The 21,008-nt window shown below is 48.5% G+C and overlaps 1 protein-coding gene across 4 annotated transcripts in view; it reads left to right on the forward strand.

The window, feature by feature from the left end:
- Positions 1–240: 240 nt before the first annotated feature.
- The window catches only part of COL15A1 (collagen type XV alpha 1 chain), a 98,303-nt gene continuing 77,535 nt past the window's right edge, over positions 241–21,008 (forward strand). Inside the window, exons 1-3 of one of the 4 annotated variants that reach the window (XM_074330765.1) lie at positions 241–300; positions 692–784; positions 866–951. In XM_074330765.1, coding sequence (XP_074186866.1) covers positions 774–784; positions 866–951 — 97 coding nt within the window. In that variant the 5' untranslated portion in view covers positions 241–300; positions 692–773. Of the gene's footprint in view, positions 301–350; positions 504–691; positions 785–865; positions 952–21,008 lie in introns of those variants that run through there. The other 3 variants (XM_019729215.2, XM_074330764.1, XM_074330763.1) reach the window with 3 other exon arrangements.

Consider the following 21,008-nt stretch of genomic DNA (forward strand, 5'->3'; position numbering starts at 1 on the left):
AGAGGAAAACGCTGGAATATTAGACACCTTTACAATTTTTATTAGGATGATCATATAGAGATATATATCTCTGTCTATCATCTATCATCATCTATCTAGAGATAGATATATATCTATATAGCTATATGTAATATCACTTAAATACTACCCAAACAGGCCACTCTGGGGCATTCAAGTAGGTTCCTGGGTCAAGCATGGAGGGCAGGGCACAGCAGCCAGGAGCTCAGTCCAGCTGTGTCATCTTGGGACATTGGTGGCACCTCTGAGCCTCAGTTTCCTCGGTTATTTAGGGAAATCACAGTGAGTTCAGCCTTCCTGGGCCGTGGAGAGTATTCCATTGGCCCGTGGAGATTGCTTTTTCCGCGGGGCAGCCAGGACAGAGACAGACGTGAGGGCGGGAGGGAGCCGCGTCCGCTTACCCAGACGAGCGCGGACGTGGAGCTTTTCTCGAAGGTTACTTAAGGCCGCTTCGCGTGGAAGCGGCGGCGGGCTGGATAGCGCGAGTCTGTGGAGGGGGGAAGGGGCGTGGGGAGTGGGGGCAGAGGGGCGTGGGGAGTTGGGGCGCGGCGCTCCGGGGAGCGCAGGGCGCGGGGGAGTCGGGTTTCAGAGCGCTGGTGACTCAGGGCGCGGGCTGGGAGCCGGGAGCCTGCCCGCCGAGGCCGCTGCCCAGCGCCGCCTTTGTTTCCTGCAGGAAGGGCGAGCAGCACAGCGCCCCTTCGCCTCCGCGGGGCTCCCTCGACTCAGCACCTTCAGGGCTCCACAGAACCCGCGAGATGGCGCCAAGGTAGGACCCAAGTCCCGGTGTCTCGGCCCCTTCGGCCGCTCTTTACCACCTCACCTTCTCTCTCTCGGCCACTTCTTGCAGGAGGAACGGGCAGTGCTGGCGCCTGCTGTGGCTGCTTTGGGTCTCCGCGCTTCTCTCCGCTGTCATCCGGACCCGCGCCGCAACAGGTAGGCGACCCAGCCTGAGGTGGCACTGACTGCCTCCGCGCCCCGGGGAGATTGGTGTTGGCGGCGGGAGCAGCTGCGGTGCGCGCTTCATTCCTGAACATAAAAGGGAGTTCTCGCTGCTTGGTGCGCACTGGAGGTCCTGCCGCGGCTTCCCCGAGCAATGCACGGGGTTAGAAGGGTGGATGGAAGTCCCTGGGCAGCTGGGGCGGGTGGAACGCTATCTGGATGCCTAAAGTGTCTAAGCCAGGCGCGGTCCCTCCAATGATGGGCGGCGAGGGACCTTGGAAGCACTGTGACAGTACCAGAGGCTCCGCGGTGACATTTAGCTCCTGCTCACCCAGCGCCCGCGCGCAGGTCGTGCGTGCTGCCTGGCTCATTGTACGGCCAGGTCTAGTGCCCTCCCTGTACACAGGTGGGAAGCATGACTGCCAGCAGACACACCTAGTGCCTTTGCAGCGAAAGAAATAACGGGACTGATTGCTCTGACGCCTAACTCAGCGATCAGTGACCCAGGGAGTCACATCCATGGGGCAGTGGCTCCATGCGTGATGCGAAGAGTTACGGGCTGGGAGCCAGGGGATCTGGCCCCTTCTGTTCCCTGAGCCTCACTTTACCTACCAGGACCCAGCGGTGGTTGGATGAATAGTAGGGTCTTAGTTAAAACAGATTTCTGTTAAGGTGTGTCAGGCTGTGTGGGTTTGAATTGTGCCTGAGTTAGGTGGTCTTGTGCCTCAGTTTCCTCATCTGAAAAGGGGGAACAATTAGATCACCTTACCTCCCGGGAATACTGTGATGATTAAGAGAGATATTAGAAATAATGTGCTTTCCACATGCTGACACATACTAGGCACAAAATAAGTGATAGGAATTACGGCTTGATTCTTGCAGTAGCTGTGTGAGAAAGCAATACAGGCATTTTTACAGCAGAGGACACTGAGGATGAGAGAGGCTTAGGCAGCGGCCAATCCCAGAGGAGGATTTGAGCCCAGGTCACCAGGCTCCAGTCCTTCCTCACTCAGCTCTTTCTCCACCCAGTTTAGGGAGAGAACTGTGCTCTCCACCAGTAGACTCGGATCCCTTTTGGATTTAGGTTAGTACACAGCCTCAGTAGAGGGGTGCGGACAGGGGAAAAATTTCTGTCCCTCTGAAGGACACTGGGAATCAAGTGGGTGGCCTGGGTTAACTCTTTGTGTGCTGGAGGAAGCCTGGGACAACCCAGATCATTGTCTCCTTGGGAACGAGACTCAAATGCGATGACGGCTTTTCCTGCCAGAATGTCCAGCCTGGCATTTCTTGCAGATCAAAGGGCAGTTGGAGCACAGTTTTGGCTTCTCAGCACCATGGCCCATGTTGGAACGTTGCAATTTTGTATGTGATATAGGGTACTGCCAACTCAGCGGCAGAGAGCAGCTTCAGGTTCTGTGGTCTTTTGTGAACTTTGCTGCACCTCTCACCCTCAAAAGGAAGAAGGTTTTGGGGAGACACACTGTGGTGTTTCTTTCCTCCTCCTGTTTGGAGGCTGGATCCCTCAATATCAGGTCAGGGCTATGGTTTCTAACACAGAGGAAGTCCTGTTCACATCCATAATGTAAAAAGGGAGTGCCAGGAAATCCTCAGGAGCTGAAAAAGGCCAAGGGAGGGTCCTTTGCTACTGATTGGTATTCAGTGTCCTTTGGGACTCAGAAGAGAATCTTCCTAGATATGCAAAATGCCCTCCTGTACACCAAATTTTGCATGCAGTTTAGTAAACCTAACATTCATAAAGCACTTCATATGTTTGGGCAGGGGTGTGAGCACGCTCATATTTCATTCATCCAGTTCTCACAATCACTACTTGAGGTGGGGACTGGGACTGTTACGACGTAGCTCTGTACTTCAAATAAGGAAACTGAGGCCCCAAGTCCCAACATCCCCTGAGAGTTTCCTGGCCCACGCTGTTTAAAGAGACCTTTGTCAATGGGACTCTGTCCCCCACATCAATCCTTGTCTCCCTAGTGGGTCATGGCTGAGCAGTAAAGTTACAGTATCATTGGAATACCCTATACTTTAGAGGATAAGGAGATTGTTGTGGGGGCAGGGACGGTACTGTTATAAATAATTTGTTCCTGATAATGCTGACATACGCAAATTATTTACTTTTCTTTAAGCTGTGTGATTGTGAACTATAACAATCCATTCAGAAAAATGCTCACAGTCCAAAATGTACAGTCCAATGATTTCTTATACTGCAAACATCATGTAACTCAGGTCAAGAAATAGCAGAGCCCCCAGAAGCTCCTATGTACCCCTTTGCTGTGTTATTCCCTCCCTCCCCTCAAAGGGAACGCTCACCTTGGTCTTCAGAGTGCTCGTGTCCTTTGTTTTAAAAATAACGTTAGTAGCTAAGCATGTATGCCCAAATTCTAAAGTTCCACTTTACTTGATTTTGAATTTTATACATGTAGGATGTCTTCTTTCACTGAATATTAAGTTTTGAGAGTCATTTATACTGTTGCATGGAGCTGGAGTTAATCCATCTTCATTGCTGTGTAATATTCTGCTGTATTCACATAACGTCCATTGTTTATCCATTTTTCTCCAACAACATATGATTCCTTCCATTCGGGGTTAATATAAGTGTGTCTGTGAGCATTTTTGTACATGCCTCTCAGTGCACGTGTGCAGACATTTCTGTTGGTGCTATGTCTAGGAGTGGAGTGCTTGTAATAGGGTATGCAAATCCTCCAACTGAACAGACAATGCCTACACATCTTCCACTATGGTTGTTCTAAGGTACATGGTCACCAACCTGATACGAAAGTCCCCATTTCTTAGCATCTTCACCAGCACTTTGTCTTGTCACTAGATTTCATTTCAGCCTTTTTGATGGGTAGCTATTAGAAGCTTATTGTAGTCTTAATTTAGACTTTTCTGATTATGAACTTGATCACCTTTTCATGTGTTCATGGGACATTTGGACATCCTGATTCACTTTTGTTATTAAGGTGAAATTCATATAACGTAAAACTAGCCATTTTCATGTGTACAATTCAGTGGCGTTTAGAACATTGACAGTGTTGTGTAGCCATCATCTCTGTCCAGTTCTAAAACATTTTCATCATTCTAAAAGAATACCTTAATTCCATTAAGCAGTCACCCCCTGTTCCCCCCATTCACATACCTCACCAACCCCTAGCAACTACTAAACTGCCTTTTGTCTCTCTGGATTTGCCTACTCTGGATATTTCATATAAATGGAGTCATACAATATGTGACCTTGTATACCTGGCTTCTTTCACTTAGCATCATGTTTTTGAGGTTCATCCATGTTGTAGTATAGACCAGTACTTCATTCCTTTTTATGGCTGAATAATATTCCATTGTGTGGATGTACTACAATTGGTTTGTCCATTCTTCCACTGATGGGAACATTTGAGTAGTTTCTACCATTTGGCTATTGTGAATAGTGTTATTATGAACACTTGTGTACAAGGATTTGTTTGAGTACTTGTTTTCAACCATTTTGGGTATATAGCTAGAAGTGGAATTGCTCGGTCATAAGGTAATTCCAGGCTTAAGTTTTTGAGAAACTCCCAAACTATTTTCCATAGTGACTGCACCATTTTACATTCCCACCAGCAGTGTACAAGGGTTCTGATTTTTCCACATTTTTGCCAACACTTGTAATTTTCCATTTTTTAAATTATAGCCATCTTAGTGGGTGTGAAGTAGTATCTCATTGTGGTTTGGGTTTTCATTTCCATGGCAACTAATAATGTTGAGCATCTCTTCTTGTGCTTGGTGGCCATCTGTAGATCTTTGGGGGAAATTCTGAAAACTAATCAGAGCAGGTTCAGGTTTTTCCTCTAAATCACTCACTCGTGCTCACTGACCATCGTAGGTGGTTTCCTGAGTGAGAAAGAAATAATAGTCACACCTGAGATTTTGCAGGTAAATGGCCTCTCACCTGACCTATGCCCGGGCCTGTAATGAGCTACCATTGCTTACATGCCATTAGAATTTATGATGAATATAAATGATTGTAGTATTTTAATTACTGGCTGATTTTTGTTTGTTTGTTTGTTTGTTTCATCTAATGTTGGGAATGCCTGTGGCTGCATCACTTTCCACTTGCGCGTTTTACAGAAGCATGAAGGCTGAAAACCTCTGGCGCACTGAACTACTCATAGCTCTCCATATGTCGTTGAGATTTTGCAGTCTCCTTGACTCTACACAAGGTGTGGACTGATTTCCCTGTCTAGAGCACACTTTCTCACCTTCCCTTTCTCTTTAAGGTCTAATCTTACCAGTAGCTTAAATGCCACCTCTTTCAGAGTGCCTTCCCCAATCTCTCCAGCTGAGCTTTCTCATCACGAAACCCTTCCAGCCCTTCATCTCTCTCTCTCTCTGCAGGCCCCCCACTGTCTCCTCTATAATCTCAGTATGCTTATTCATCTCCCTGGAGAGTGTGGGTCCTACCTCATTTGTCTGGAGTTGTCTCCTTGGACTTGGGCCATTTTGCTATGATCAACAGTACTGCTGGGGACATCTTTAGACAAATGACCTTTGTTTTCTTTTGGGTATTTCCTTTGAGTAGATTCCCCCAAACAGACAGAACTAGTTGGATAGTTCCTGTGTATTTAGACGGAGCTTTCCTAGACACACATTCAATCACGCCACCCACTAGTTTAACTGCTCTTGCTGGGTTCTCATTGTGCTGAGGGCGGAGTCATGACCCTTACCCCAGAGGGCCCTGTGTGGTCCAGCCTCTGCCCGTCTTCTGTTCTCCACTTACACACAGCCCCTCTTGACTTGGGCTCGCACCAAGCCACTGGCAGATTTCTAAATGAGGTATGCGATGTCTCACCTCTGTATCTTTGCACGGGTTGGTCCCTTTTTGAGAATGCCTTTCCCTTTGTCCACCTGGCAAATCCCATTCATTCTTTTTTTTTTTTTTTTTTTTTAAAGATTTTATTGGGGAAGGGGAACAGAACTTTATTGGGGAACAGTGTGTACTTCCATTCATTCGTTTAGGTTCCTTTGTGGGAAGCCCTCCTTCTCTGCCAGGCATGTTGGGTGTCTCCCCTCTGGGCTAACACTGCCTTCACCCGTCCCTCACTCGCAGGGCATTTCAGACTGGACAGTGACTGTTGATCACTCATTGTCCTCCCTACTACACGGGAAGTTCAGTGAGGCGGGGACTGGGCGTTGTCCAACTCTGAATCCCAGGACCTAGCCCAGGGCCTGGCACAGTGGGCACTCAGGAAACTTTCAATGAATCAGAGAAGAAATGAATGGGTAGGTCTAGCCTGTGGTCTAGAGAGAGTGTGCCAATTTACTACTTCCTCTGCAGTGTGTAAGTCATCTTGATTCTTCCACAGCTCTGCCCACCATGGGGTGACCATGGCTGAGTAATTGGGGTACCTTATTGAGCTTTTAGTTTTCTTTCCTTTAATAACTTTCAAAAACTAGGTAGGCTGGAATTTACACTAATGTTACTTTACTCTTTATCTTTTTTCATTCCATCTCATTGTATAAACAATTTTTCTAGCTTATCCCCACTCGTCTTATCCTTGATGACCTCTGTTTTGCCAAAAATTGTACTTTTATATTTTCTCTGCTTGCTAACTAGATGAGCTAATACAGTTTTCTTTAATGTCTACAGCTTGATCCATTCAAAATGTACCATAGATTAGGGTGTAATCTGAAGTCAGTTCTTTTCCATAGTGGTATATTGGATTCCCCCAAATATGAATTAAAATGTGAGCTGTCTCCCCATCATTTTGTTTCTTCTGGTCATCATATAATTTTTTCCCTGAAATTTCTATACTACTGGTCACTTTCTTGTGCATGTGTGTTTATTTTCTTAAAAATGCACATGGTCTTGATAATTGTTGCTTTGCAATATGTTTTAAAATCTGGTAAGGGAACTCACCCCTGCCTCCTGCATTGAGCCATAAATTCTTCAGCACAGATTGATTTGTCACATAGTTTCCTCTTGATAGCTTGGATCCTGAGAGTGTCACAGTGGTAGCAGGCAGGTGAGGGTTATAAAAAGGGAGACAATCTTACAAGAAGATTCAGTTGGAGACATTAATGTGTCGTAAAGAGAACAGGTGAGTAACTAAGGCTTCAAAGTCAGAGCAGCAGATTGTGGGTTGTGAGCTATTGCTTGTGACACACCCCAGGGCAGCTGAGATGGGTCAGGGGTATTGGAAGGAGCCAGGTTTGCTGACTGATCACCTACCTCTGCTCCACCCCAACTTGAGAGAGAAAACGTCTCGAGTTAGAGCAGAACCTGAGAAAAGATCCAAAGCTCTTCTGGGACTAGATCTGATGAGGGATACATGAGACCTACGTCACCTAGTGAGTACAACCCAAACCTTATCCCCATCAGAACTCAACTTAACCCAACCCAGCCTAATCCAGTTCAATTCATTTCACACTTGTTGTATGCCATGGGTGATTTAAAGAACTGGAAGGGCAGAAAACTGTTCTGAGGTCCCTGGTATCTCTCTCAAGTGACCGTGACCCCTGACTTTAGTTAGGTGTTGGGGGAGCCCCTTCCTGGTTTCAGAGAACTTAGCTAGAGTCTGGCTCGCAGGGAGCAGCCCCGCCTTAGGTCTGTCCAGAAGTCACCCATCCCATCACAGAGGGACTCAAATGAGGCCCAGCTTAAAAGCCCCCTCCACCACCAGGAAGTCTTTTATAGCTAGCTTCCTCCCAAAGGGCACATCTGTTGAAGTCTTTAAAACTGTCTGCCCTGTTCTGTGTTCTGGCTACTGTGATAGGTTTCTGTCTTCCTCCCATGTTTCCTGGCTGCCTGCTTTCTTTGAGGCCCTCTGGGGTGGGTAGTGGGGTGGTTTAAGAGCTGCACTGGACCCAGTGCCCACCCTGGAGGGACTCACATTCCAGTAGTAGAGACTGGTGTGAAGCAGCTGGCTTGAATGCTAGGGAGCTTGTCCTGCAAGTAGCAGGCTCGCCTCTGCACTGCCGAAGTAGGGGTGTCCATTTTTACCAGAATATGGGGGAGGTGGCGGAGGTAAGCAGGCTTTTAGAGAGGGGATTTAGTTTTTCAATAATGTTTCAAATTTTTGATAAGAAAAATCGTAGTCATTGTAAAAACCTAGGGGGAGAAAAGGAGTTTGTAAAGATCATATATCATCTCAGAGATGAAACCCTTCTAACATTTGGTGGGCTATCTTTCAAGTCTATTTTCCATGCCTAAATAAGTGCGTATATTGATACGTAATATGAATAGAGCTTTCTGTGCGTTGTATTTTGTTGCTTGGTTTTTCCCCCCTTAACAATCATCTAGGCACTTCCTCGGGAACATTAAATATTTTTCCCTAACATCCTTTGTAATTGAAATAGTATTTCATTATGTGGCTGTCCCATAATTAGACTTGTTCCCTTTTAGGTCTTTAGGCTGTTTCCAGTTGTTCACTATTATAAACACTATTGTGAAGACCCTATTCTTGTTGCTCTGTATTTGACCATTTCTTTGATTATTTCCTAGCACGAATTCCTAAAACATATTGTTGGGTCTAGTGCATGCCCATTTGGAAGGCTTTTGTTACATCCTTTGGAAAGGCAGTAATAATTTACTCTCCCCACAACAGCGTATGAGAATGCCTCGCTCACCCCACCTTTGTCTAGTGCTGCTGTTTCTTTCATTTAAAAGGAGAAACTAACAACTAAGGGGGCAGTGCCAGCATTACTGCTGCAAACTGTCCTTAGTCGAATAGAGTCTGGGATTTCTTCTTCCTTTCCCTCACCCTCAAATTCATTCATTTATTTTGCATGTGTCTTGTGGTGAGGGCTAGAAGAGAAGAAGGTTTTTCAGGAAATTAGAACGCAAGAGCTCAGGCCACAAGGACCTTGGTGGTTCTTAACCTTGGCTGCACCTTAGAATCACCCTGGGGATTCAAAAGGAACCTGATGCCCAGTCCTCCCCCATTTCCAGGATTCTTGGTTAATTCATCTGGGGGATGTCCCGTCATCAGCAGGGTTTGAAAGCTCCTCATGTGCTTCTAAGGTGCAGCCAGGTTTGAGAGCAACCAATGTAGTCCAACAGCTTCCTTTCAAAGGTGGTGATCCTGAGTCCCAAAGAGGAAAGCAGCTGTCCACGATTGCAACATCGGTCAGGGCAGAGCTGACACTGGACCCCAGAGGGAGCAATCAGGGGTACAGCTCATGTGCGTGAGCTCTGAGATCCTGGGTTCACATCTCAGCTCTGCTAATTCTCATTGAGTGACCTGGGGCCAGTTACCTCTCTTTTCCTTATCGTCCTTATCTGTAAATTGGGACAATAATTCCTACTGTGAGGAGAAATGAGATAAGCATCAGGCCTGTAATTGGTGACCAGTTCAATACCTCCTTCTTTCCCTGCTCCCACATCACTTTGGTTCCTTGAGGGCAGGAACCCTATTTTATTTATCCATGCTTCCTCAGCGTCTGACATGGCACCACACGGACACAATGAGCATTTGAATACATTAATGAATGAATCATTCAAAGCCTGAGAATGTGGAGATCTTAGTGAAAACTCAGCATGAAGCCCTGACCATAGCAGTCTGTGTGTGCCTCCAGCCCTGCTGGAAGACCACCCACCGCCATCCACTGCAATGGATGATGGAGGGGCCAGAGCGGAGTGGGAGCAGGGGCTGGATATAGCCTATACATTGGGGGTAAAATGCATGTCATGAAAGAAAAAGAAAGATATGCATTTTGGGTGCTGGAAAGTTATAACCATTCCATCCTATAGAACAGAGGTGCAGAGAATCTAAAAGCTGAGGACAAATTGAACCTAAATTCTTGCAGTTTCAACAATGTCACACACAGAACACCACCTGAAGTTGGGTCAGCCAGTTGTGTTTCCCCTCCAGACACACAGTCTTAGTGGTGGCGAGTTCTGTCTTTATTTTCAGCACACAGGTTTGTCTTTTGGCCTCTGTTCTCTCAACCCTACAATCCACCTCCATATTGCAGCCTGGTAGTCTCCTGGCTTGTTGCGACTCAAATGTGGTCCATCAACCAGGAGCAGCAGCATCCCTGGGAACTCAGTAGAAATGCAGAATCTCCAGTCTTACCCACAGACTCAATAAATCAGAAGCTGCATTTTAACAAGATCCTTGGGAATTCGCATACACATTAAACTTTGGGCAGCACTGTAAAACCAACTCTGATGATGTCACACCTTCTTAGAGCCCTTTATTATCTTTTTATGCTCACCACCTGTGGTAGACAGAGTACTGGCCCGCCAAAGGGGTCCACATCCTAATCCCCAGAACCTGTGACTATGTTAGGTTACATGGCAAACAGGAATGATGATTGCAGATGGAATTAATATTCATAATCAGCTGACTTTAAAAGAGGGTGAGGCTCCTGCATTACCCTGGGTGGGTGGGGGGGGCGCAGTGTAATCACAAAGGTCCTTTGTGTGCTCCCTTCTCTCAGCTTTTGCTAGTGCCATCTCACAGTCTGGAATATTCTCCCTGCTCTGTTGAAATCTTCTTTTGCCTTTTCTCCTTTATAGACTTGCTGCTTAAAGTGTGGTCCCTTCGCGAGCAATATCGGCCTCACCCAGGAAGTTGTTAGAAATGCAGGGTCCCAGGTCCTGCCCCAGGCCTGCTGCGTCAGAATCTGTGTCTTACCTAGGCCCCTGAGGATGCATGTATACACGGAAGAGAGAGAAGCAGGGCTTTGTGGCTTGTGGTGAAGTGCAGCGGCCATGGGGTCAGACCGAGCTGGTTTGGTTCTAGGCTTTGTACTTATGACCTTGAACGATTTACTAATACTCTTCTAGCCTCAGTTTCCTCATCTGTAGAGTGGAGATAATAATATTATTGATCTCAGAATTCTTGTGATGAGTTCATGAAATCCTGTCCCCAAAGTTCTTAGCATAATGCCCCGTGCACCATGAACCCTCAGTAAAGGGTAACGGCCAGGGTAACCAGTTTCAACCTCAGTGCTCATGGACGTGGCCCCTAAACCCTCCGGTGGTCTCTCTCAACATTGCTTGTACCTGGTTAATTCCATCTGGAGTCAGAATTCATTTGCAAATCCGTCTCACCGAGGATGGGGCAGGCGGCACAATACCATTCATTTTTGGAGTTTAGAATCATTGACCTTCCATTCAGGGCCCTTCCCCAGACCTGCTGCGTCAGCATCTGTATCTTCTCTGGGCTGCCTGTGCACACAGAAATGGGAGACACAGGGCGCTGTGGTGGGTGGTTAAGTGCTGCGGCCATGGGGTCGGGCAGAGCTTGAAGGAGATAAGCAGCCATTGTGTGACGTGGGAAAAGTGAAATATACTAAGCAAAGACTTTGCAAGTGTGGGTGGGTGGGACAGGATTAATCCCAAGGTTTCTGGCTCAAAGACAATGGCCATCCTGCCTGTCATAGTCTGATAGATTTTTCATTTGTTCAACTCACTTTCACTTACACATTTATTGACTGCATCCTGTGTACAAGGTAATGTGGTACGTGCTGGGCAGGAATGATGGACAAGATAGGCATGATTCTTACCCTTGTGGGGCCTACAGTCTAATGGGGGACACTAAGGAAAGGATTGGACAAAAACTCTGAATATTCATAAATGGCAAAAAGTGTTATGAAGAAGCACAGGGAGTTATGAGAACACATACCGGCTACTCTAATCTGTACTGGGGTGTCAGGAAAGCTTTCCCAAGGAATGACATTTCAGATGACATAGGAGGGGTGCATAGATTTAGCCAGGAAAGGGGGTGGGGCTGGTGGGTGGGAAGAGGAGTAGAATGTTCCAGATAGAGGGAACAGAGTGAGAGGATGGGAGCAACAGCCTGCGTGTATCCTGAGCGTGGTGAGGGAGGGGAGGCTGTGGGGCGGTCTCCAGGATGGAAGCAGAATCTCCATCCAGTAGCTACTTTCATGAGCCTTGCTGCGGGCTAGCCCCTTCCCTTCCATGGTTTTTTGGGTACGGTGCAGCGCTTGTAGCCCAGGGTCCAGGGGCTGAGGGCCTCTGGGTCCTACTTTCTGCCCTATTCCTGCATCTACTTATCCGAGAGTGATTTGCTTCAGGTGGGGGCACAGGGTCCAAAGCTCTTGTGCTAGAACTCTTAACCCCACGAGGGAAAAAACTCGTTCTGTCACTGCTGGATCCCCAGCACCTGCATAGTGACTGTCATACAGCTGACGCTCAATAAATGCTAGCTGAACGAATAGATGTCTGAGTGTTCAGGGCTGCAAGAAGCTTTCCTCTCTCAACTGCATTTACCTTTTCAGGAATAAGTGTGTGGGGCTGCGTAAGCATGGGAAGGCTGCGTGGAATGTGAAAAATGCTGCTCATGCGTGTGCATGTGGGAGACTGGCTGGTCCCACTCAAGTTCAAGGTTTCTAAGAATTGCCATGTGGAGGCAGCCTCCTACCCAGTGTGGTCCGTGCTGCATAGTGACTCCCTGTGGAAGAAGGCACAGTTCTCCATTCATACACCTTGGACAGCTGGGCCTCCTAGGGCTCCCTTCTGACAACCCCATGGTCCCCCAAACACCTTGCTTCTGTTAATACCCACTGGGAACCTTGAGGACCCAGAACATGTGGGATTTTCAGGACCATCTATTCTAGCTCTCCTGAATTACAGATGGGAAGATGGAACAGGGACATGCTTAGAGCTGAGTCACACAGCTAAAATACAGGCTTGGGTCTAGAACTTGGTCTTCTGATGTCCGGTGTGTGTGTGGGGGTGTAGCATCACACTACCCTGAAGTTCCCAAGTGCTGTGTGACCGTAGATGTGTTGTCAGTCTGTCCCATCCTCCCATCCTCAGGGGTGTGGGAGGAAAGAGGGGGGGCAGGAATTCACATAGACTGAGGGTCTCTCCTGTATATGGTTAGAGCTGAGCTTTGGAAGCACCAGATGAACTTCAAATGCCAATTCTCCCATTTACTGGCTATGTGACTTGAGAAAATTGCCCCAAAAGAGTGTTGGTCTCCTCATCTGGTTGGAGGTAGTAGAGGTCCCTACCTCCCGGGCTGTGTGAGGCATTCAGCAGGCAATGCCGGAGGAGTGCTCAGAGCAGAACAGAGCCAGCAGGCCTTCGGGGGCTGAGCGCTCGCTCCCCTAGACCATGAACCCCACCCTGTTGCTCAATAGCATCACTGGGAGCTTTTGAAACATGGTGAGGCTTGGGCCTCATTCCCAGAGATTCTCATTGGGCTGGGAACCAGGCATCAATATTCTAAAGCCCCAGGTGGTTGTTTATCCCAGGCAGGGATGAGGAGCTCCGTATTAGACAATACATGTCATGAAGGCAGAGAACACATCTGTCCTCTTCTCCTGTGAATCTCTGACGTTAACAGTGCCAGGCGTGTGGTGATCGGTGCTCGATAGTATTTGTGAATGAACATCTGAACGGATGAACAAGATGTGCTCCTGACATTACCTTGTACCCCCACCCCAAGAGCTCGGTGTTACCATCCCTATGTCCAGATAAGAAAACAGGCTCAGAGCAGTTAAAGAACTGCTGGTCACCGGCTGGAGCCAGGACTTGCATTTGGGTCTCTGGCACCGAATTCCACGCAACTGCAGGGTGAGGCTCATCCTCTTCGCTCCCCACCCCAGATCACCCCAGTTTTGGGTCTCCAGTTAGGGACGTCTCCTGGGTACTCATCCTGGAAGGTCTGATTCCCCCTCTGCGCTCTGGAGGTGCACAGGCTCTTCCTCCAGCAAACATTTGGAGACCATCAGGCTATACTTTCATCTAGATTAAACAACAGTCAGCCTGTTTCAAAATATGACTTCAGGGTCACCATCTGTTCTGGCTGTTCTCTTAAATCCCATTTCAGAGCCAAACAGGACTCCAGCATCCTGCAGAGAGCAGGTCTCTGTACAACTGAGCAGGAAAATTGGTAGAAAGAAGCAGTGTGTTTTGGTAACAGCTGCAGGACAAATTTTTTTTATGCCATTTGTTCCCTCTACTCAACAGCATCCAAGTTATTGTATGTGTGGACCACAGGCCCCCACTACAGACTCAAATGCATTCATTCCCCTGTTGGGCACCTACTGTATGCCAAGCACTGCATGAGGCACTTTCCCATGCTTCACCTTCTTTGGGGTAATGGGTGAGAGTGGCCTGGATGGTGGATAGCTGTAGGAACACGACATGCCGTAGACGCTTGGCCGACTTACATTGTCAGACTGGGCCTCAGTTTTCTCATCTTGGGGATGTTAGACTGGGTACTTCCTGAGGTCCTTCCCAGCTCTGAAGGTTACCCTGACCGTCCAGGCTTCCATCAGCCATGGTCAGTGTAGGAGAAATTTCACAGTGCCTGCTGAAGCCATGAGCTCATTCTTTCTGGCTGCTTCTCTGCCCTGACTGAAGTCACACTAGCTCATCTGTTGGGACACCCCGGGCCATTCCTAGGGCAGCTTGATTCTACCCAGGGCATAACATGCCAAATGCTGAGAGGCTGCAGGAAAGTATGTCTCCTGCTGTTGCCAAACTACCGCCTTCGCTCCACATTCCAGATCTCCCAATTCCACCCTCTCCTTGGCAAGAGGAAGGAAAGGGGCCCGACTGCCAGGGGCAGCAGCTCGAGGTGAAGTGGCGATGCCTCCTAAAATGGTCAGCTGTAGCCTTCCTCAGAAACCATCCAAGGCGCCCCACTGTTGGATAAATGTTACCCTCCTGTCTTCACATTCAAGGCTCCACAACCTGACTTCAGTCTCCTAAGTGAAATAGTGATTATGAGTAGAAAGAGCTGGGAAGGACCTCAAATGACCCACGTGTGAGTCCCAACCATCTCAGTTACCAGCTCTGTGGCCTTGATCTCCTTCAGCCTCAGTCCACTCATCTGCAAAATGGGATAGCAATAGCCCTCACCTTATCAAATTGTCCTGAGATTAAATGAGCTCATGCATGTGGGTTTAACACCTCTAAGACTGTATTTGTCTGGATTCATACTTTCCACACGAACTCTGGAGGTTACCTAAGGATCCCATTGCTCCATCCCCCAAAACCACTCATTCATTCCTGGTTTTCCTACCTCCTCTCCTCCAACGCTGGGTTTGCTTGTGCTCTGCGGGCGCCACCACGTTCACCTGTGTAAAGGCTTCCAGGCCCATCTCAAGTGTCCCAACTTTTAGTTCAGGCCCCGTGTATCAGGGCTCTGTGTGTTGGCGTCCTGTCTACTCTATGCTGAGAGCTACCCAGGGACCAGAGTCTGAGTCCTCTTGACCTCCCAGAGTCCAGTGCAGTCCAGGTCTAGACAGGGTTGGCCACTGGCCACGGGTGATGGGCAAAGCCAGACCCTCAACTGGGATCAGGATAGAGTTACAGACAGGGAGGTCAACTCCTGCCTTCCCTTCCGACATCCGTTCTCCCTTTGTGGCTGCGTTCTCTCGGGGCTGGGATAATGTAAATTATGACTGAATTGAGTCATGCAGTAGCAACTCTTTAAGACATTTTATTGACCATGTGGTTGTTGACCATGCCAAAAAATTCAAGAAACACCCGAGAACATGCCTCACTTAGAGAGAGACTTAAAAATTGCCAGAATTACTCTTTCAAGTTCCTCCCACAGTGATGTCCCTCCCACCCCATGGGGCTGGGGGTGGAGGGATACATGGAAGAGCAGGAATCTTAACGTTCTGTTCTGGAAAACTCGAGAAGTGGCCTGTCCCATCCCACCCCATCTTATCCAGTGGCTCTAGCTCGCGCTCCAACACCCAGATAGTATATGCGCAGCCTCCCTGAGGCCTCCAGCCAAACCTCAAGAACCGTAACAGTAAATAATGGACCGGGGGAAGCAAATGTTCACATTCCCCACCCAGACCCTTGTTTCAGGGAGGGGGAAGCTGGAATTCATTCTGAAGTCTAAGAGGCCAGTGTGTTTACAAGCGGCACTCCAAACTCAGTTGGTGTGTGAGCATCAAGGGCAGGCATCTTGCAGATGGTTGGTCATTCAAAGCCCTTCTGCTGAAGGGTCAGCCAAAAGGATGGAGGAAGATCTCAGTTAACATCCAGGAAAGTTAACATCCAGCCTCTGTGTGGTTATAAGTACAAGTTTCCCCTGCTATCCGAAAATACAGCATTCTTAGGAAACCTTTCATAAGCTGAAATGGTGTAAAGTGAAAACACATCCGAGGACACATCTTGATAATGGATGCACACGATAAATCGAGATAAAGCACACGATCAGAGCTCGGGCAGCTTGATGCCGAGATGCTGAGTGTAGTTTCAGGGAAGGAGCTTGGCAGCCAGTCCCGCTGCTGGGGGGTGCACTGCTCCCATAACACTCGCTGCAAAATGAACGCCAAATGCTATTTTCATTTGTTGCCTTTTTTGGTAAAAGTGAAATCCTTTTTGGATTTCTTTGGGTTAGCGAAAACAGGTACTAATGCAGGTCTTTTGTAAACATGAAGTGGCATAAAGTAAACTTTCGAAAAGCAACAGATACCTGTAGTCTATTATGTCTTAACCATGCGGATCAGATGAGAGCAAGGCTATTAAATGCCTGTTGAGCTAAATGATGCTGGTGGGGTTACTAGTTACTATGACAGCAGCTAACATTCATTAGAATCCTTTGTGATTGATGACAATACATACTCCTACTATATGCTAAGACAAGCATACAATCACTCTTGTCCAGAATCCATTAAGCTCATTCATTTAGTCACATGTGCGTTATTTATTCATTCATCCATCCATCCATCAGTGCTCATTTTTGCTCACCCCAGGCAAGGCCTTGTGCTGGAGGGGAGGAAGTGAAGTTAGGAGATACAGAGATGAAACAGAAGGTGATGGCTGCCTCCTTGAAGAGTTCACAGGCTGGTGGGAGACACAGGCAAGTACACAGATAATAAGAAAGTAGGAAGGAATTGATTGGAGCTTCCTGTGAAACTCACCCAGGGAAGGTTTCTCCGCAAGACGGTGACTCATTTGTAGACATCTAGGTGTCACCCTGAGGGTCAGCTTCCCAGTGTGGCTGGAGTGGACTTTGCTGAATGTCTTCAAGCCCCGTAAGCCCAGTGCAGGGCTGGGGAGCCGAGGAGACAAGGGCAGTCGCTGTCACCGCCCTCTAGAAGGCATGGGCTCTTCCTGGTTGACACAGGCTTTCCCTGGGGACCAGTTCCCTTGAGACCACAAGCTTACTCCTGGCTACAGAACCCTCGCCCAACATGCCCAGACTGGGGTTTCCAGATGGGAATTCCCACCCGTTCTCAAGAATTTTTTTCGCTTTCCCGTTCCCGAATCCTGAGATATAAACTGTTTTCTGTTCTCCACAATGAATCATTTCCACAAAGTGACAACCGATACTACCAACCACCTGGGTTCAAGGAGCTGATTTTCCCGACCAGCTTTTCTCGGGATTCAGAAATGGGAAAGCAGAAAAACAATTCCTGAGGATGGGCGGGAAACCCTAGCCCAGACTATGGCTGGAGCTCCTAAGCCTCTCTGCAGCCTCCAGCCTGGGGCTAATTGGCTGCCTCGCCCCAGGCCTGAGGACCCTCCTGTTGTCAATCGGTGGAACCTAGTCACTAAGGGACATCAGCCTGGCAGGGATGGTGCTCATGTGCTGTGCTACGATCAGAGGGAAGCCCCATCTCGGCTGGGGCCCTGCCTGGGTCTGTCCCCTGGCAGAAGCATCTGGAGTCCTGCCCAGCCCTGTGGCTGAGTCTAGGCCCTGCTGCTCTCTGCCGGCTCACGTCTCCTGCTCCGTGATTCCCCACAGCGGGCCTCCCTTCCAGGCTGAGGCCACCACCTGAGCCTCTGCGTCACAGTGCATCGTCACCTGGAGGGCTGGTGAAAGCACAGCGTGCAGGGCTTCCCTGCACAGTTTCCGATCCATCGGGCTGGAGGGAGCCCATGAACGTGTATCTCGGGTAATTTCCCAGGTGATGCTGAGGAAGCTGGGCCAGGAATCAAACCTTGAGAATCGCTGGTGTCCTGCTTAAGCAGACGGGCTGTGGAGCCGCCTGGGTCCCAATCTTGTCTCTGCCGCTTACCTAATCTCTCTGTAGCTCACCTCATCTACAAAATAGAGTTAATGGTAACACCCTCCTCACTGGGTGATTGCGAGTAGTAAATGACCCAGTCCAGGTCACACTTGGCATACAAGACGCATTCAGTGACTAGATTAGATTTTTGGCTACTGTAACAAACTGTCACAAACCGGTGGCTTAAAACAATAGAATTTATTCTTATAAAGTTCTGAGAGCCAGAAGTCCAAAAGCAAGGTGTTGGCAGGCTCTAGGGGAAAATCCTCTTTTGCCTCTTCCAGCTCCTGGGGGCTGTCAGCGTTCCTTGACTCGTGGCTTCCTCAGTCCAGTGTCTGCCTCCGTGGTCACAGAGTTGCCTCTTCTTCTGTCAACTCTCCCCTGTCAAAGGACACGTGTCATTAGATCTAAGACCCACCTGGATAATCCAGGATGCTCTCTTCACCTTAAAATCCTTAATTACATCTGCAAAAGGCCCTTCTTCCAAATAAGGTCACATTAAGAGGTGGCAGGGATGAGGACATGTACTATCTTTTGGAGGGCCATCATTCAGCTCACTATTGTCCACGTGGGCCATTGTTATTGTTCAGGTGTTGTTTCTTCCAGCAACTGCAGTGAGGCCTGACCGCAGCTTCCTGCCCTGGGGTTGGGAGGATGGAATGGGCTAAACTAATTTCCAGATTCCAGCTCCTCCCAATCAGCCCCATTTACTCAAGCCATTCCCAGGCTGGAGCAGGAAATTCTGCTCATGAAGTTCCACTGGCCACATTATAACATTTCAGCATGTTCAAGTTTCACTAATCTAATCTGAGGAAAAACTCTCAGCCCCGAAGACACCTGTTTGGAACCCTCTGCCTATGTGAATTGTTCCTTACACCTGAGCAGGCTACACCTGACAAAGCATTCTCATGTTCAGAACCACATTTGACCCTCACTGCAACCAAGTGAAGGAGGTTGTATCACCCCATTTTGCAGGTGAGAAATCTCAGGCGGAGAAGGAAAATTGCCCAAAGCAACCTTCCGTGGCCATTATAGACAGTAGTTCAGGGCAGAGAAATGAAGGCTTATGTCATTGATAATAATCATGACCGCCACAACCACCCTGCTGTATTAAATGTATGCTTTCGTTAGGCCCTCTGCTCAGTATTTTGTGTCTTTTATCTCAGGTCATGCTCAAAACTCTCTCCTGAAGTAGGTGGCATTATTCCTGTGTTACAGACGTAGAAACTGAGGTTCAGAGAAGTGAAGTTTCTTGTCCCCAGTTGCACAGCTTTGAAATACGAAGCTGGGATTTGGAGCTGAGTCTTTGTCCCTGACACTGTGCTGCTTGGAGATCCTTTTTCCACCACTGAAAACATGTCAGGTCAGACAAGATGAGAGCAGCGGCTGCCCGGGGACCCGTAGGAGCAGAACCTGCAGCCTCCCAGATCTTCTCAGAAGATGAAGGTCATGAGGGACTGTGTCCCACTAGCAGCAGGGCCCTGTTCCTGATAGCGCTAGGGACGATACTAAGAGCGATGGGAGGGGCAGTCGGGGGGATAGGAATAGAGAGGCCCACAGGCTCAAGGTCCCTGAAGTCGGGGACAGTCAGGGTGTGCTCCCGGGAGTGGGTCAGCCTTGGGTGTAAGTGACATTCCTGGAGAGGAGGAGAGGGAGACTCTACTCCTGGCATCGGACAAATGAGGCTTTATATCACCAGTTCTGGGACCCAATAGCTGTGTGCTCTTGGGCAAGTCGAATGTCTTTGTGCCTCACTCCCCTCATCTGTAGATTGGGAACAGTCACAGTGGGGTTGTTGTGAAGCACTTGGGGCTGTGTGTTAGCATCACCTGGGGAGTTATGCCAACGTGCCATGCCCGGGGCCATGTCTGAATCAGCACCTCTCAGAGTGGGCCTGGGCATTAGCATTTCTAAAAATCCCCCCAGGGATTCTGTGCAGCCAGGTTGAGAACCACTGCTCTGCAGGAAAAGTACTTGGTTCCCAGGACAGTGAGGCTCAACACAGATGAGCTATCATTACACGTTCACTCATACATTCATAAAACTAACACGTATTGGACACCTGCCCGTGCCAGGCTTGTACCAAACACCAGTTATCACCTGTACAGGTCAGCGGTTTGTACTTATTGATCAGCCGTGTCTAGCATGGCTTCCAAGAAAATGAGTTAGTTGGTTTCACCACTTTGTGAAGACATGACCCAAGTCCGATATTCTGAGAAGGTTTTACTGACAAGAAGGAAAATACAGACAATGTACCCACATCAGAAGGACCTAAACCTGGTGTGTGGGAAGTGTAATCAAAGCTCTCCAGCCCTTTCCAGAGGTATGTAGAGAAGGCAGAGTGGGCTGCAGACTGTCTGTGGGCCCGTAGGCAAATATCTTTACCTATAGTGCCCCAACTTTAGCATCTATATGTGGAAAGATTTCAACGGGTGCATTTCTGTTGGTTGGTTTATTTTTACCTGCAAAACCCTTTCTTCACCTGAGGCTGTGATTGGAACCCAATATATTCAACAAATTAAGTCTGAGGTGCTATGGTTTGTATGTAGATGATGGTAGCTGAGTGTGTAGGAATGTGGGAGAGCATGAGAAAGTACCTATGAATGAATGTGTGTAAGTGTGTGAGTAGGTGTGTGTGTGAGTGTGTGTATGCGTGGGTATGACTATATGTGTCAGTGTATGTGAGTGTTTGTGGGAATGCTGTGAAGAGGTGAGAGTATGTGTATGAGTGTCTTCTTACTAGTCTGTATCTGTGTGTGTGTGTGTGTGTGTGTATGTGACTGTACATGTGCGTGTGTTAGGGGGCCGGGGGCTGGCCTTCTCCTCCTTAGCCTCCCCTCCGCCTGCTGGCAGCCCCGTCTCTGCCCCTCCCTCCCTTTCCCCGCCCCCACACTCTGCCCTATAGTTCGAAACCCTGTCTTCACTGCCCCTGCATGCCCTGCCAGCCGTTGGTTCTGTGTCCCCTTCCAGTGCTGAGCCTGGCAGTTTTCAGGCGCGGCGGGTTGTTGGGTTCCGTTTCCAGCAGGTTGCTGCATGTTCCTATCCGGTGCCCCTCACATGCCCCCGACAGGCCCCTTCTCCTCCAGGCACGTTTTCTTCAC

This window comes from Rhinolophus sinicus, linkage group LG04 (genome assembly GCF_036562045.2).
Source record: "Rhinolophus sinicus isolate RSC01 linkage group LG04, ASM3656204v1, whole genome shotgun sequence".
In the NCBI taxonomy this organism is placed as follows: domain Eukaryota; kingdom Metazoa; phylum Chordata; class Mammalia; order Chiroptera; family Rhinolophidae; genus Rhinolophus; species Rhinolophus sinicus.